Source organism: Halichoeres trimaculatus, unplaced genomic scaffold, assembly GCF_033239565.1.
Source record: "Halichoeres trimaculatus isolate MK-OKI-2021-1 unplaced genomic scaffold, fHalTri1.1 fHalTri1_scaffold_17, whole genome shotgun sequence".
Taxonomy (NCBI): domain Eukaryota; kingdom Metazoa; phylum Chordata; class Actinopteri; order Labriformes; family Labridae; genus Halichoeres; species Halichoeres trimaculatus.
In genome coordinates, this window is record NW_027437195.1 from 7,769,550 (window position 1) to 7,785,013 (window position 15,464).

The 15,464-nt window shown below is 38.0% G+C and overlaps 3 protein-coding genes across 6 annotated transcripts in view; 1 reads left to right on the top strand and 2 right to left on the bottom strand.

Annotated features, from left to right (window-relative positions):
• LOC141806618 (interferon-inducible GTPase 5-like) overlaps nucleotides 1-4,220 on the top strand; it is a 73,012-nt gene extending 68,792 nt beyond the window's left edge. For all 3 annotated transcript variants that reach the window (XM_074692228.1, XM_074692225.1, XM_074692227.1), the window contains exons 2-3: nucleotides 1,093-1,658; nucleotides 2,929-4,220. In XM_074692228.1, coding sequence (XP_074548329.1) covers nucleotides 1,106-1,658; nucleotides 2,929-3,560 — 1,185 coding nt within the window. In that variant the 5' untranslated portion in view covers nucleotides 1,093-1,105 and the 3' untranslated portion in view covers nucleotides 3,561-4,220. The remainder of the gene's footprint in view (nucleotides 1-1,092; nucleotides 1,659-2,928) is intronic.
• Nucleotides 4,221-5,824: 1,604 nt separating this feature from the next.
• Nucleotides 5,825-7,747, bottom strand: LOC141806754 (interferon-inducible GTPase 5-like). The gene is made up of 2 exons (XM_074692425.1): nucleotides 7,195-7,747; nucleotides 5,825-6,520 (listed from the first exon to the last, which is right to left on the bottom strand). The coding sequence occupies exons 1-2, from the start codon at nucleotides 7,745-7,747 to the stop codon at nucleotides 5,886-5,888; spliced, it is 1,188 nt and encodes a 395-aa protein (XP_074548526.1). The 3' UTR covers nucleotides 5,825-5,885.
• A 3,236-nt stretch (nucleotides 7,748-10,983) lies between these two features.
• On the bottom strand, nucleotides 10,984-14,060 carry LOC141806658 (interferon-gamma-inducible GTPase 10-like). Of its 2 annotated transcripts, none has more exons than XM_074692284.1 (3): nucleotides 13,973-14,060; nucleotides 12,083-12,657; nucleotides 10,984-11,706 (listed from the first exon to the last, which is right to left on the bottom strand). In XM_074692284.1, exons 2-3 carry the CDS (start codon nucleotides 12,642-12,644, stop codon nucleotides 11,063-11,065), a joined length of 1,206 nt encoding a protein of 401 aa, XP_074548385.1. In that variant the 5' UTR covers nucleotides 12,645-12,657; nucleotides 13,973-14,060; the 3' UTR covers nucleotides 10,984-11,062. The 2 variants fall into 2 exon arrangements, with proteins under 2 accessions (XP_074548385.1, XP_074548384.1); XM_074692283.1 differs by having other exon boundaries at nucleotides 13,967-14,047.
• Nucleotides 14,061-15,464: the final 1,404 nt, after the last annotated feature.

The window sequence follows — 15,464 nt, forward strand, 5'->3', positions numbered from 1 at the left end:
CCCTTTTAAGTTCACCTGCAGATTATTAATGATGTGATTGACAGGCGTAAAACCTGCTGCTCTTTTAAGATACTCTGATTATTGTTAGATTTAGACAGTGGAGAAATATACATTAGCATGATTTGTGAACATAGACTGTGGGAGGGAGACGGGGCGACGACGGGTGATCGACTGGAGCGGCGTGTTGCTTGGACATAAACACCTGAGAAGTTGTTTGACCTTTACCTGGGGAAAACGGATTCCTGTCGTTCTCCGAAACTATCTCTACTCCACAAACTGAACCCTCCGATCAGCAGAAATCCATCCGCTGACAAGCAGGGGCGGGTCCAGACTTTAGAATGGGGTGCCTTGACCAGGGCACTGACTTATGCAGGGAGCCCACACAAGAATAAATAATGTTCATTCACTTATTATTATTATTTTTATTATAATTATTGTTTTCTTTTTTTACCAAAATTACATATTAATAAGCTATAGCTTTAAAAAAAAAAAAAAAAATAAAAGGAAAAATAAACTAGACTAGAATAAACCTTTTTTTTTTTTTTTTTTTTTTCAAATCATTGAAAGAAGAATATGACTCTACAATGCTTTAGTGCACTGAAAACAGTACTGTTAAAGCTTTTTTAGCTGGAGTTTTGAATTCAAAATGTATAAAATGGTGCAGCTTTCAATGTGAATGCTGCATGTGAATTGGGGGGGGGGTTTAAAAATATTCTTATCTTCAAAAAGGGGCTCCCGGTAGCAAAACTTTGGGAACCACTGGTTGAAACAATTCATAGTGAATTTCTGTGTAATTGTCAGAAAAAAAAGACAAGATAAGATGATCCTTTATTGTCCAAAAACAGGAATTACAGTGTTACGGCAGCAAAATGTACAGAACTATTAACTATGGTAGATTAGGACAAAAATAATACTAAAGTAAGAAAGAGCACAGGCTAAAAACAAGAGATAAAGTCTATGTCCTTAACTTTAAGAGGTATTTCTGTTAAGGGGTGAGATGAAGTTAAAAATGCAGCAGTAAATAAAAAATAAATATTGCTGGTTTGGTTTACAGAGAGAATACAGATCCTTTAACTCTGGTTTCCCTCACAGATTAAGAAGCATCATGGAGAACCAACCTGACGCCGAACAGATACCGATGAGAATCAGAGGAGTTTTCCAAAATGGTCAAGCCTTGGCCACTGCAATTATCCAGGAACATTTGGACAGAGAGAAAAATGTCCTTCTAAATATTGCTGTTACAGGAAAGACTGGCTCTGGTAAATCCACCTTTGTCAACGCCATTAGAGGAGTAGGTGATGAGGATAAAGGAGCTGCTCCCACTGATGTTGTAGAATCTACAGAGGAGGTCACACGGTACCCCCATCCAAACTTTCCTAATGTGGTACTTTGGGATCTTCCTGGTGTTGGCACCCCCAATTATCCAGCTGCAGACTACATGAGGCTGGTTGGGTTTGAGAGGTTTGACTTCTTCATCATCATCTCATCTGAGCGCTTCACAGAAAATGACATGAAGCTGGCGAAGGAGATTCAGAGGATGAAGAAGATGTTCTACTTTGTTCGCTCAAAGATCGACATTGACATCGAAAATCAGAAAAGAAAAAAGGACTTCAATAAGGAGAGTACCCTTAAGCGAGTTGGAGAATACTGTACGAAGCGTAAGTGACTTATCCCAACAAACACAGGAAACAACAGTGTCTGTTTTCACTTCAGTGCTTGAAACATTTTTTTCTGACAATTAGCATATACATTTTCTGTCAGGGGCATTCATTTCCAAAGTTTCTCAAATTTATCTAATGAAACCCACCTTAAACTTTAGACCAACACCTCACACTCCTTATCCCAAAGGTTAATCATATTCCTCTTCTTCTCTGCGTGTTGAAAAGTCTGTTAATGGCACATGGTGTATGTTTGACACACACAGAACCACATTGTATACAAATACAAATACAGTAACCATAAAATTATGCACAAGTGTGGTATTTCTTAATTTTAAAGCATTTGCCATCCTCTTTCCACATCATATGGCCATAAAAGACATCAAGTGAGATGACATACTGTCATCACCATAGACAAAAAAAAAAAAAAAAAAAAAAAAAGACGCCATTTTACTCTGCTTGTAGTGAGGTTACCACACAAGCTGCTCCCCCTGTTGGCTGGCAGTATAGGTCAAAAACTCTGTCTCCCCAGTCATTCCAGATGGGCTGTGGTCAAACTTTAAAAAAACAAAAACACTACATCGAAATGTTTTTCACACCTGTATGCTGTGGTGATGTGAAGATATTAACAGGTAGCATTGTGTTCAATTCCTCTTTTTCCTGAAAAGTTTCTTTTTTATTAGTGATTAAAGGCTAAAACAGGGTTTTACATCACGTTTAACAATGATTTACAGCTGCTGTTCTTGTTTAGTTTTTTTTTCAGGATTAGTTAAACATATCACAAGGGAGAACCAAGAAGAGATAAGACTTTTGAAAGAAACAAAATAAACTATTTTTGTCACCTTGTGCAGACTCTGGCTGCAGGGTGACCAGGGTATTTTTGGCTTCCAAACCGTACAATGGTCAAAAACAATGGAATCTCTATACACAGTCCATGGTCATCACATGGGGAGGTTAAACAAATCAAAATTCTGGATCTAATATAATGATCTTTTTAAATTCAATGTCAATAATCTTTGTTGATTCTGGAGAGTCTCCTGAGTTTGTCACATATCTGCTTTAATGAAATTCTGTTGAATATTAATTGGGAAGCAACTAATTGTATCATAGATCCTAATAGATAGAGTTTACAAGTAAATTTTCACTGTTACTGTTTTGACATCCTAATGTGAAACAGATCATTGATGAAAATTATTTATTCACTATGATACGCTCTACATCTATAACATATCTTGTGTCTCAGCCTAATTCGTTCTTTCCTGTGACACAGGTCTTCTGGATCAAGGTTTTGAGTCTCCTCTGGTCTTCCTGGTGTCCAGCTTTGACCTCCACCTCTATGACTTCCTGCTCTTGGTACAGACCCTGGAGAGAGAACTTCCTGAGCTCAAGAGAGAAGCCTTCCTGTTAGCCATGCCCAACACCAGCCTGGAGATGATCGACAGGAAGAAAAAAGCTTTTAAAGCAAAAATAAAATACTATGCTGCACTGTCTGCACTCATAGCAGCTGTACCAGTCCCTGGCCTCTCTGCTTCTGTTGATGTAAACTTGATGGTTAAGGTCATAAACGAATATAAAATCGGGTTTGGGCTTGATATCCCATCAATGCAGAGGCTGGCTGACAGAAAAGGTGTTCGTATTCAGGATTTGATGGTTGGCATGACTTCCCCACTGACCACTAGAGAAGTAACTTATGACGTTGTATTTAAAGTCATAGTTCAATGCGTCAATATGGCTGCTCCCATGGTGGCAGAGGAAGGGTCCAGATACATTCCACTACTTGGAATCCCAGCAGCAATGGCCCTCTCTTTTACCACAACCTACTATGGTCTCAGCTCTAACCTCAACATGCTAGCTGAGGATGCACAGAAGGTATTCAGAAGGGCTTTGGATTTGACCACATGAGTGTGAGACTGTGGCAGAATTGCATAGGATAGGATAGGACATCCTTATTTTCTACATCGTCTGATTTTTTCAGGTTTTAATTACAGGGGTTTTTATTATTTTATCAAAGTACAGGTGGTCCACGAGTTATGAACAAGTTCCGTTCTTACGATGCGTCGTAACCCGAAATTCTGTGAAAGTCGAAATTTTACCCTAAATACCCCCTACATCTCTAAATAACTATGGAAATACATGTATTATACCTCATATCCATGGGAAATGATATGAAAAAAGTGAGGATACCAAGGAAATTACGGAGCACAAACACAGATAATCTACACTATGACACCACTCGAGACAAAGGGGACGATGCCGATGACCACATAGCACTGCATAGCTGAGTATTCATACGCACTCTGCTTCAAAAACTAGGACGCGTTTTAAGAGCTTACGGGCAGCACTTACGGGCAGCGTGGCGTAACCTTGAAACCTTATATATTTTCTTAAGTACATATATTTATTGGCGTCATAAAGTCGAAACAATGTTAGTCCAGAACCACATAAGTCGAAGACCTCCTGTACCACTTTTTTGTTTCTGTTGTTTGTTATGTTGACCATAAAACTGTTTGTAAATATCTTTCTCACATTGGTTCTTTCTGATGATTTTTTGATGCGGAATAAAAAAAGGGAATCCATCATAACATTAAAGTAAAGCCTCATTGAATAAAAACCTTTATTTTCATGAGTACATTTCTTTTCAATGACGATGGCAGCCAACTGTGACTTGTAGAGGGGGGTCATACATGAACAAAAAAAGAGACAAAGAAACTCAGTGTTGGTGTAAAATATTAAATAAAGCTGTAATAATGGAAAGTTTGTTCAGTTCATTTCTGGTGAACATAATTAAGAGTTTCACAGAACAACTGTTAACATCATTATGAGACTGTAACCTGAAAGCACCTGAAAATTAACATAAACCTAAACCATGAATTTTTTTTACATATATTAAGACTAAGATGTTTTTATCTAAATACACAACTTTTTACATCAGCGACCTCTGACCTGATTTAACAAAGTACTGATATTTACAACAGTTTTAGAAAGCCTCAAAACATGGCGGAGTTAAGAAAACATTCAGACACTTTTTTTAAACTTACTTTTATTTTTATTTATTTATTTATTTTTTCTTTTAAAGCAAAAAACTATGGTGGTCCTGTAAGGCAATGGGAATAAATATTCCAAAAGCACAAAATACATTTCAGAAGTACTAATAAATTTCACAAACCACAAATATATATTAAAAAAAAAAAAAAAAAAAATTCGAAGGATGCAAATAGAAATCACGGATCACAAAATAAATGTCACCAATCACAAAATATATCACACCCTTAAAAAATAAATTACACCTATCCTAAATTAAGTTTCACTGATCACAAAATAAATTTCACCAATCACAAAATAAATTTCATGAAATCGAAATAGGTAGGACCATTCTTCTTGTCTCTGACTGGCTAATCGAAGCATGTCAATCACATCAGCCTTCTATCATTTCCTGTTTACATTGGATACCGGCTGTAGCAGAGCCAGCGCAAAGTTTCAAGTGTTTATCAGGATGGAAGAGGAGCTAAATTTGTTAAGGCAGTACTTAAATGAGGGACATACATAAAGTGTGATTATAGAAATGCTTTCCATTTACCATGATATACACATATCACTATGGACCCTAAAGTCACGCTGGCAAAATCAGCCAGGCAGGTGGGACCTGGACAACTGTTTGGGTACCGAACAATGTGGCCCACGCACAAGCAGAAGAAAGGTCTCATGAATCTACACAGGACCCTCTTGTGGGCACGTCGCAGGTTTATCCGATTTAGGTACTACTGACCGAGTTCTGTCAAAAGTACCGGGTATCAATTCATGTAAAATCAAAAGGTACCATGTTTAGGTACCTAAATGCATCTTTGTGACTGTGAAGGGGTGAAAGAGAAGGCGATTTTACATGCTGGACATGAACACAGCATTGCAAGGTTAAATATTGAAAAATAAATATGTTGAATTGAAAAAATATATATTTTATTATTACACAAATTGATATTTTTCACCACATAAACACCAAAAAGTACCGATAATTGGTACCGTTGAGTACCGGTACTAATTGCCAGGTACCGGGCATTGGTACCGTATTGTTTCAAATGTGAAAGGTACCCATCCCCAGGTCTTACCGCCAAGCTTTTCTATGCATTTATTCATTAAATCTGTTCATTACTCTTTCTGTTTTTACATTTTTACCATATGAAGCAGATGGAAAAAAAAAAAACTTGTGCTGCTTCTTCAATATCAGAATCATCATGTGACATTTGAGCCCAGAGCTTTTTTAAACACTCTTTGAGCATCCTCAGTGAGCCTGTTGAGGGAGAAGCTGAGAGCTATGTAGGTGAAGGTAAAAGAGAGGAGCACTGATGCGGGGATCCCGACCATTGGAATGAGTCTGGTCACTTCCTCTGCTGCCATTAAAGCAGCTATGATGATACACAGAAGAGACATTTTTAATAAGAGATCTGGAGTTACTTTCTTTGCTGTGAGCGGTGAAGCAATGACTGTCACTAACTCCTCATAAGGAACACCTGTGTATCTGGAAACTCTCTTTAGTGAGGCGATGTTCAGACCAAACCTGAATACATAAAGAGTGACAACACCAACCAACATGCCCAAATCAGCAGCAATAGAGAGACCGGGAACTGGTACACCTGCTACAGCTGCAGAGAGAAGAGCAACGTATTTCACTTTGGACTGAAAAGCTTCTTTCTTCCTGTCGATCACCTCCAGGCTGGTGTTGGGCATGGCTAACTGAAACGCTTCTCTCCTGAGATCAGGAAGTTCTCTCTCCAGGGTCTCCTCTAACAGAGGGAAGTCAAAGAGGTGGAGGTCAAAGCTGGACACCAGGAAAACCTGAGGAGACCTGAAACCTTGATCCTGAAGACCTGTGACACGAAAAGAAAAGAATTTGGTCACGAGCTGTTTTCATGCAAAAGTGACCTTAACAAAGGCTGCATGCAGGTAACAAAACTTAACCTCTGAGTAAACATAGAAATCAGGATATAATAAAATAAAATAAAATAAAATAAAATAAAATAAAATATACACAACACAAACACTTACAGGAACTCAAAGGAAGCACTTTCCCCTTTTTTCAGAATAAAAACACTTATAATTCCTGACTTCTTTTTAATGAGGCTTTGAGGCCACATTATGCTACATGTTTTCATTTCCAAACTGCTGTAGGAAGTCATATCCATCAACATTTATTTGTTCTAATGAAGAGTGGCTCCTCCCCTCCTTCACACTCTCCTTGGAGCAGCTGGAGGGATAGTTTCTTCACTCAGAGGATTAAATTACAAAGTGATTATGTTTCCTTATCCTATAGGGCAGAGGTTGTGGGTTGAGAGTGGTCCAGAGACACTTTTTTTCTGGCAATATACCTTAATTTGAATGGGATTTGATAACACACAACTTAAAGTAGCTTAGTAGTTGAACAAGCAACAGCAGGGAATTTGGTTTCTGTAGTTCCAACAATTAAAATCCCAAGTTAAAATTACTGAGTGCATAAAAGGCACCACAGTGAAACCTTTACTCTATTCTGTTTGATGTCACCTACCTTGAACACAGTTGTTCCTGATTTGTGTGAGAATCCTTTCTGCACTGAACTCTCTCTGCTTTCTGTCCTTGTCCCGTACGTTGTTGTCGATCTTTGAACGAACAAAGTAGAACTTCTTCCCCATTTTTTGAATCTCCTTTGCCAGCTTCACGTCATTTTCTCTGAAGCGATCAGCTGAGACGATGATGAAGAAGTCAAACCTCTCAAACCCAACCTTCTTCACATACTCTGAAGCAGGATAATTGGAGGTACCAACACCAGGAAGATCCCAAAATATCACTTTGGGATAGTTTGGATGGGGGTATGATCTGACATCCTCAGTTGTCTCTACAGATCCAGTAGGAGCAGCTCTCTCATCATTGTGATCTACTCCTCTGATGGCGTTAACAAAGGTGGATTTACCAGAGCCGTGCTCTCCTGTCACAGCAATATTTAGAGGATGGTTTTCCTCCATGTCCAAATACTCCTGACTCTCTGCTTCAACTGAAACATATTCTTCATTTAGTAGAGGTTCACTTATTTGTCTCCCTTCACGATCAAACATGTTCCCCATGGTGCTTCTTGACAACTGTGAGTGAAAGAGATATTAAACAGTAACTGTTTTATTCTGGTGAACAAGCAGAAATGTCATACTGTAACAACTCAAATGATTTATGACAGCATGATCAATTTAGTATGTGGGTAAATCAAAATATTTTGTTTGTTTCAAACACTGTGCATGGAAAATGATTAAATTCTACATCAGACAAGTAAAGGGTGTTTTGGGTGATAAAGAAAAATAAGAAACCAGCAGGGTGGGATTTAAAGCCTGATGTCAGCACACCACTGATCATGAGACACCATCAGCTACAAAGTATATCATAACACAGACAAATCATCTTCAGGGTTACGTTAAATATTTCCCACTCCATTAATGTTTCACATGATAATTCATTATAATCAAACTCAACAGACTGACATAAAATCCTCCTTTTTTTAAAAAGCTGAGCTGTCAAAATAAACAGCTGATTTAAAGTCTCATGACTCCTCATCATCTCTGACCTACCTGTACCTGTTTCTCACTGTGATCAGCAGCTCGTGGACTTGTGCTGAAGATTTGAAGCTCCTCACTCTGGAGTCCTGACGGAGAAACAGATCAGACCAAACAGAAACACTGTCAGAAAAACACTCACAGAGAGGTTTAGTTTAACATAACTTTATCAGAGAGTCCAGCTTTTTGGACATTCACCAATAAAAGGTCTCAATGCTGACAGTCAAAGATTACTGATTGGTTACTTGAGGAGCAGCTGACTTTCAAGAAAACACTCATCTCAGCCCCTGCCGGTCAGTAAAGTCATGACCTCATATTTATTGTGTAAATGATCCTATTTTTTTCCATAGCCTTCCTCCATACCTCTTATCCTTAAAATGTTTGGTTTGATCATAAACGTTTATATTTAAAGCCTCTATGAGCCTCTATAAGGCTTGAAGGATAATGAATCTTAAAAGTTTCGTCTGATTTACTCAACTTTAACAACATGTCTATTTTGCAGAGTGTCTGTTAAAGCTTGTTTATCTCATTGTTTTATTTCTAGCTCTGTGTTTGTTGTTTTAAAAGTCTTGCAGATAAATTAAGAACAACACTCTTTCTCAAGGTCTGTATACTGTCACAAACCCAATGGTTTCATCAATGATAAATGCTGGCCCCATGTGTTTATAATCTGGGAGATAGCAAAAGGATCCAAGGAGCTTCGTATCATCCAAAGATTTCAAACAGCACTTTGAATGGCTGATATTTGAACACATCTGAGTTTTTTCACTCAGTTATTCTATCAGTGATTTATTATATAGTGTGAATTAAAAACAAATGTTATCTCAAGATGTTCTTTATAACTAAGAGCTGGTCCAGGCCTGATCCATCTCCAAGAGTTATCTTTGTTAAAAAAGAAATCTTAAAGCCTAATCTTAAAAGAAGAGATGGTGTCTCCCTCCTTGACCCTGACTGATTTATGACTCTAAAGAAGAGGTGTGTGATAACTGAAGGCTGTGTAGGTGTGGGAGTTACCCATATTACACTCAATTTTGCACGAGTTCAGATGAGCCAACTGCCAACTGATAACTACTTTGCCAATAGACTGGTACTACTCCCATCAGCTGCTCTCACATGCTTCCCTCCTGCTGATGAGTCTAAACCACACCCTCCAACTATAGGACACTGAGTGCTACATCATGCTGTCTGTGGAGGAAAAAACAGAACTTTGAAAAAAGAGAATATATATATATATATATATATATATATATATATATATATATATATATATATATATATATATATATATATATATATATATATATATATATATATATATATATGTATGTATGTATATATTGCGTACACAAACTCAGACCTGGCATGTGATTTGAGGGTACTCGACACCCACGTTCAGCTTGATAAATGCCGATCGGTGCGTGGAAAGGATCATACACCCATTTTTCAGGCGTACGCACGTTTGATAAATGAGGGCCATTGTGTGGCTGAACTTACCATTGCCAATAGTAACTTAGGTCTGCAAAGGAACCCTGCTATGTAGCTAGTGGTACTACTAACTATACCTTTTTAACAATAATACCTGTATTTGCCTTAAAGTTATCTGCACCCAGAGACAGTGTTTTTCTTAGTCTGGGTTGGATCCGATTCACACGTTCCTGTCTCCTTGAATGTTGTTTCTCACATTGAGTTCCCAAGCTAAGCTGAACTCCCCTTTCTGATAGATAGACATAACAATCCCAATCTCAAGAATACTAAATACTGAGCACACAGACTGCTCTGTTAGAACTGACTTTGCATTACACTGGGCACCATATGTACTGTCTGTCATATTCTCCTCGATCGAGCTATATAAACTATTTCAACTTAAGCCATCTGAGTCTCCTGAGTCTTCTTCATTAAGTGTCAAGATTCCTGAAATTTCTTTAACAGTAAGATGTGTTGGTAATGTGATAGGTAAATAATAGTGATGTTACAAGATGTGCCGAGGCTTCGAAGCGTGTATCGAGTAATGGAGGGGGCGTTCTGGCGAAGCGCGTATCAAGGCTTGCTTCATTAGGAGGAGCAGCCAAAAATTATGACGTTCAAAGCCTCGTTGCCTGACTGTACCACATGACTGCTACGGAAAGTGGTTCAGAGCTTACCGCGAGGTTTGACAGCAGTATAAGCCCATCAGGCTCCATTCAAAATGTAGGCTTTTGATAGAGTTGATCAGTCACTGATAGTGTTGATACTAGAGTTGAGATAGCGCTTTTAGTTTGAAAATAGTTATAAACATTTGAAAAACTGTTAGTTCAAAATGAAAATGAAATGAAAATCTCCCCTGTACTGTACATATTATATTGCCCATATATAAGCATATTCACTACTCCCTAGTTCCACACTTTCACTGTGCTCTGCCTGTTCAAGCTCATGCAATTTTCCTAAAGCAACAGAAAAACATTAATACACCACCTATTTCATTGATACTACCATTTATGGGAAATTTACACACAGAATATTCAAAAATGCTGTTTTATATGAATATGTGATCATTTATGTAGAGAAATTATTTGGTTGAACATTTTTTTATTTTTATTTTTGTAAGTACATATACACGAAGCTTGATGACAAAGTAGTTTCATTTAAAGCTTTATAAACAACAACAACAAAAATAAAAATGAAGTAAAATAAAAAAAAGTTAAAGTGATTTCTACAACATCAAGAAGCTGTTTTATTATGGACTCTTTCACACAAGAAATATGACTTTAAGTGTAGAGCCATGAAAGATAAATGTTTCTGAGTTTGTTCAAGGAAAATAATTCTGTTAATACATATTTTTTTAAAAATGGGACTTGCATTTTAATTTGCCTTAGTTTTGTTGGAGCAGCTTGCTGCTTTGAGTACATTCTGAGCATCCTCTGCGAGCATGTCAAGCGAAATGTTGAGACTTCTGTAGGTCAGTGTAAAAGAGAGGGCCATTGATATTGGGATCCCGAGTATGGGAATGAACCTGGACCCTTCCTCTACTGCCAGTATTGCAGGAAGGCGTGCAGTTTGAACTAATGTCTTTACAATAAGAGCAGGAGTTATTGCTGTTGCTGCCAGCGGTGAGGCGATGACTTTTATCAATTCCTCCAAAGGAACACCTGTGTAGTTCGCTACTCTCTTTAGGGAGGAGATGTCAAGACCAAGCCCAAACACATATTGAGTGACAACACCAACCAACATGCCTAAATCAGCAGCAATAGAGAGACCAGGAACTGGTACACCTGCTATAGCTGCAGATAGAGTAGCAAAGTAGTGTATTCTGGATTTAAAAGCTGCTTTCTTCTTTTCAATCATCTCCATGCTAAAGTTTGGCATGGCTAACAGGAAGGCTTCCCTCTTGAGCTCAGGAAGTTTTCTCTCCAGGGTCTGCTCTAACAAGGAGAAATCATAGAGGTGGAGGTCAAAGCTGGACACCAGGAAGACCTTAGGAGACCTGAAGCCTTGTTCCTGAAGACCTGTGTCACAAAAAGAAACAAGAATATTACAACAAACTTTTGGTCCTCACTTGGTTGAGGAGGACTGCAAGAGATGGAAACCACTGTACTGGTCTATTCTTTGAAGTGGGTCTCTCTTTAAAAACTGCAACCAATAACATATATATATATATATATATATATATATATATATATATATATATATATATATATATATATATATATATATATATATATATATATATATATATATATATATATATATATATATGACTTTATATATATGACTTTAAGAGCACAGATTCATTACATAAGAAGACATAATGAGAAATAAAAACACAAATCAAATTCTTTAGACCAAAAAGTGAGTTAAAGTTTAGAGAGAAACAGAAGCTACCTTTAATGCAGTTCTTCCTGATTTTTGTGAGAGCCCATTCTGGACTCAGCTGCCCCCCCTGACATCTTCTCTCATCTCGTATGTTGTTATCAATCTTTGAGCGAACAAAGTAAAACTTCTTTTTCATCCTCTTAATCTCCTTCGCCAGCTTCACGTCGTTTTCTCTGAAGCGATCAGATGAGATGATGACGAAGAAGTCAAACCTCTCAAATCCAACCTTCTTCAGATACTCAGCAGCAGGAAACTTCATGGTGCCAACACCAGGAAGATCCCACACTGTAATATTGGGGAAGTTTGGATAGGGGTACGGTGTGACCTCCATGGTGGTTTCCACAGATCCAGTAGGAGCAGCTTCCTCATCCTTGTTGTCCACTCCTCTGATGGCGTTAACAAAGGTGGATTTACCAGAGCCAGATTCTCCTGTGATGGCAATATTTAGAGGAATATTCTCTCCTTTCTCCAAATAACCCTGGATCTTTGCAACAGCCAGGGCTTCATCGTTTCTCTGTAGAGCTTTTTTAATGTCATCTTCAAGGGATTTCTTTGAAAACCTATTTCCCATGATGCTTTTTAAACTGTGAGTAGAAAAGAAGTTTATTGTTAAACACTTGTTGGTTTTATTGGTACACTACAACCATTTCATATATTGGACAAACTAATAAGGTCCCCTCAAATGTACAATGTGGTAGCCCAGCAACATTTATCAAACAATGAGATAAACCAGCTATAATCAACAACAACAACAAACAAACACCTGTGATATGTAACCCATTAAACCAATGCCAGAGGAGACCTTATTAACAAAGACACCCAATGCAAACCTGGGCCCATATGCATGTCCAGTCATTAAACAAATGGGACCATTAGTCCTCTCGTTCTGTAATGTTAGCGTTAGCCGCAGGCACAACTCAGTGTGACTGAGGGAGAAGATCGTGAAAAACATATTTCAGCCGGAGAAAAGGAGATTTTATTACAAGAATACACAAACACCTGTTGTTAGTGAGTTAATCAGGTAAACAAAGAGAAAGAGAAAGTTTGGTGATCTTGAACAGAGTAAATGTGTGTGGTGTTTCTGAGCGCACAGTTGAAAACCTCAATAATAAAATCAGTAATATGAAAGCTGCTTTGTGGAAGAAGCACCGCAGCAATGCCCCAGTACCTTGATGAATAACTCTCAAAGCAGTTTATGAACTCCAACATTTCTCCACACACATCTTGGAAGGACTGAAAACTTGCAAAACTGGCGGCAACGAGCCTCGCCGGTTTGAGACTTGGATTGTCTCCCATGTTGCCTCTCTTATTTCATTTGTTCACTAAAAAAAATGTTGTGTCTCCTAAATTTAAATTAGCTGTATGGCTACACATCGCCACCTTTCAAAGTATTGTCCACTGTCTTTGCATATTTCGTCTTATACAGGAACGCATTACACAATGTCTGCCTTTAAACAGCTGAATGTGCACTGTAATCCTGCTGTTAGCGCCTGTAATGGTGAGGTATACCTCCATTAAATCTAACGCTCTTTCAGCCCATCAACCTGGCTCATGCATACCACTAAAAAACTGTTTTTTCACCGTCGGTACAAACGGTCTGTTTTCCCCGCCAATGGCTTGTTGTGCATATGGACCCAGAGCAGTAGACTCCACAATCAACAGGAAAAGACATACATGGAAATATAAAAAGTGGATAGATTTGACAATATATAGACCGTTTTTTGACTACCATTAAAGTTTTACATAATGATTCATTATATTCAAACTCAACAGACCAATGCACCGTACCAATGTGAGCAGACTGACATAAATTCCTCCTCTCTGTAAAAAGCTGAGCTGCCAAAATAATCAGCTGATTTAAAGTCTCATGAATCCTCATCATCTCTGACCTACCTGTACCTGTTTCTCACTGTGATCAGCAGCTCGTGGACTTGTGCTGAAGATTTGAAGCTCCTCACCCTGGAGTCCTGACGGAGAAACAGATCAGACCAAAGCAGAAACACTGTCAGAAAAACACCCACAGAGAGATTTAGTTCAACATAACTTTATCAGAGAGTCCAGCGCTTGGGAAAGTTGCCAATGACAGGTTTTACTCTCAGTTAAGGACCACTGGCTGGATATTTGATCCCCCTACTGGTGACCAAAGTCCTGACTTCAGAACTGTTTTGTTTTCAACTTAATCTTTCTTGTGGCTGCTACAAGAAATCATATTTTGATGTTGATTTATTGAATTATTTCAGGTAGCTTACTTTTCATGACGAAATCTATACCTTCCTACATAAATCCTCTTCTTCTCCTACAATTTCTTTCTCTTCAGAAATGTGTCACATCAATTTGACACAGTTTTACATCCAATGCCCTCCCTGACAACACTTACCATTTATCAGTTCTTGGAACCAGAACGTGAGAACTCTAGCTTGAGACCCTCTTGGTGGCCATACATTACAGTTGTAACCAATAATGGATAAACTTTTAGATGTTTTATTTTCACTTTTATCAGAATGTATTTAGTAAGTTACTTACTAACTTCCTTACTTACTTACTTACAGTGGTAGACTCATCTTTTCTCAGTCAGAAGGTCAGGAGTTCAAACCCAGCTATAGTCACTTCCTGAAGTGTCCTTGAAAGTGACTAATAGTGTAAAGCACTTTTAATGGTCAGAAGTACTGGTCCATTTACTGTATATTTTTAGATTTTCATCAACACTTTCACTCATACAACATTTGCTATTAGAATGATGTAAATTATAAAATTATGTAACTCACTGCTTGGACCACTAGAGGTCAGTGTTTCAAAGTATCTAGAAGAGGAAGAGGAAGAAGGAAAAACATATTCTTACTATAGTTAACATAAACATACATAAATTTAAAATGTTTGATACCAAAACTTAACAACCAAATACAGCTCATTGTTATGATTTTACATGATTGAAATTGTTTCAGAGCAACAGTTACCTAATGGAAGAAAGTACAGATGAGCGTATCTACAATCTGTGGCAGACCCCAGCCTGAACCTGTCACAAACTTTAGGAGCACATTAAGTTCTTACTAGTGGTGGGAAGTTCGGATCTTTTTGGTGATCTGGTTCTTTTGGGTAGCTCTCAGAGAACAGCTGGCTCTTTCAGCTCCAAAACAGCTCCTGAATCAGTATCATGTGTAGCCTCACTTTTTACTCCAACCTGGCAAATGTGAATGATTTGTGTATTGATTAACCCTTTTGCATTCAGGTTTTTTTTTTTCATAGGAAGCCTGATAATTTCCCCATTTTGTGCATTTATTTCTGTTACAAAAACAGGCAGTCTTACTAAGGACGGGCGAGCACCGGTATCTGTAGCGGGCCAATAACAGCCTTTTTTCAAGGTATCGGTACTCATGAAGGCTGCAGATACCAG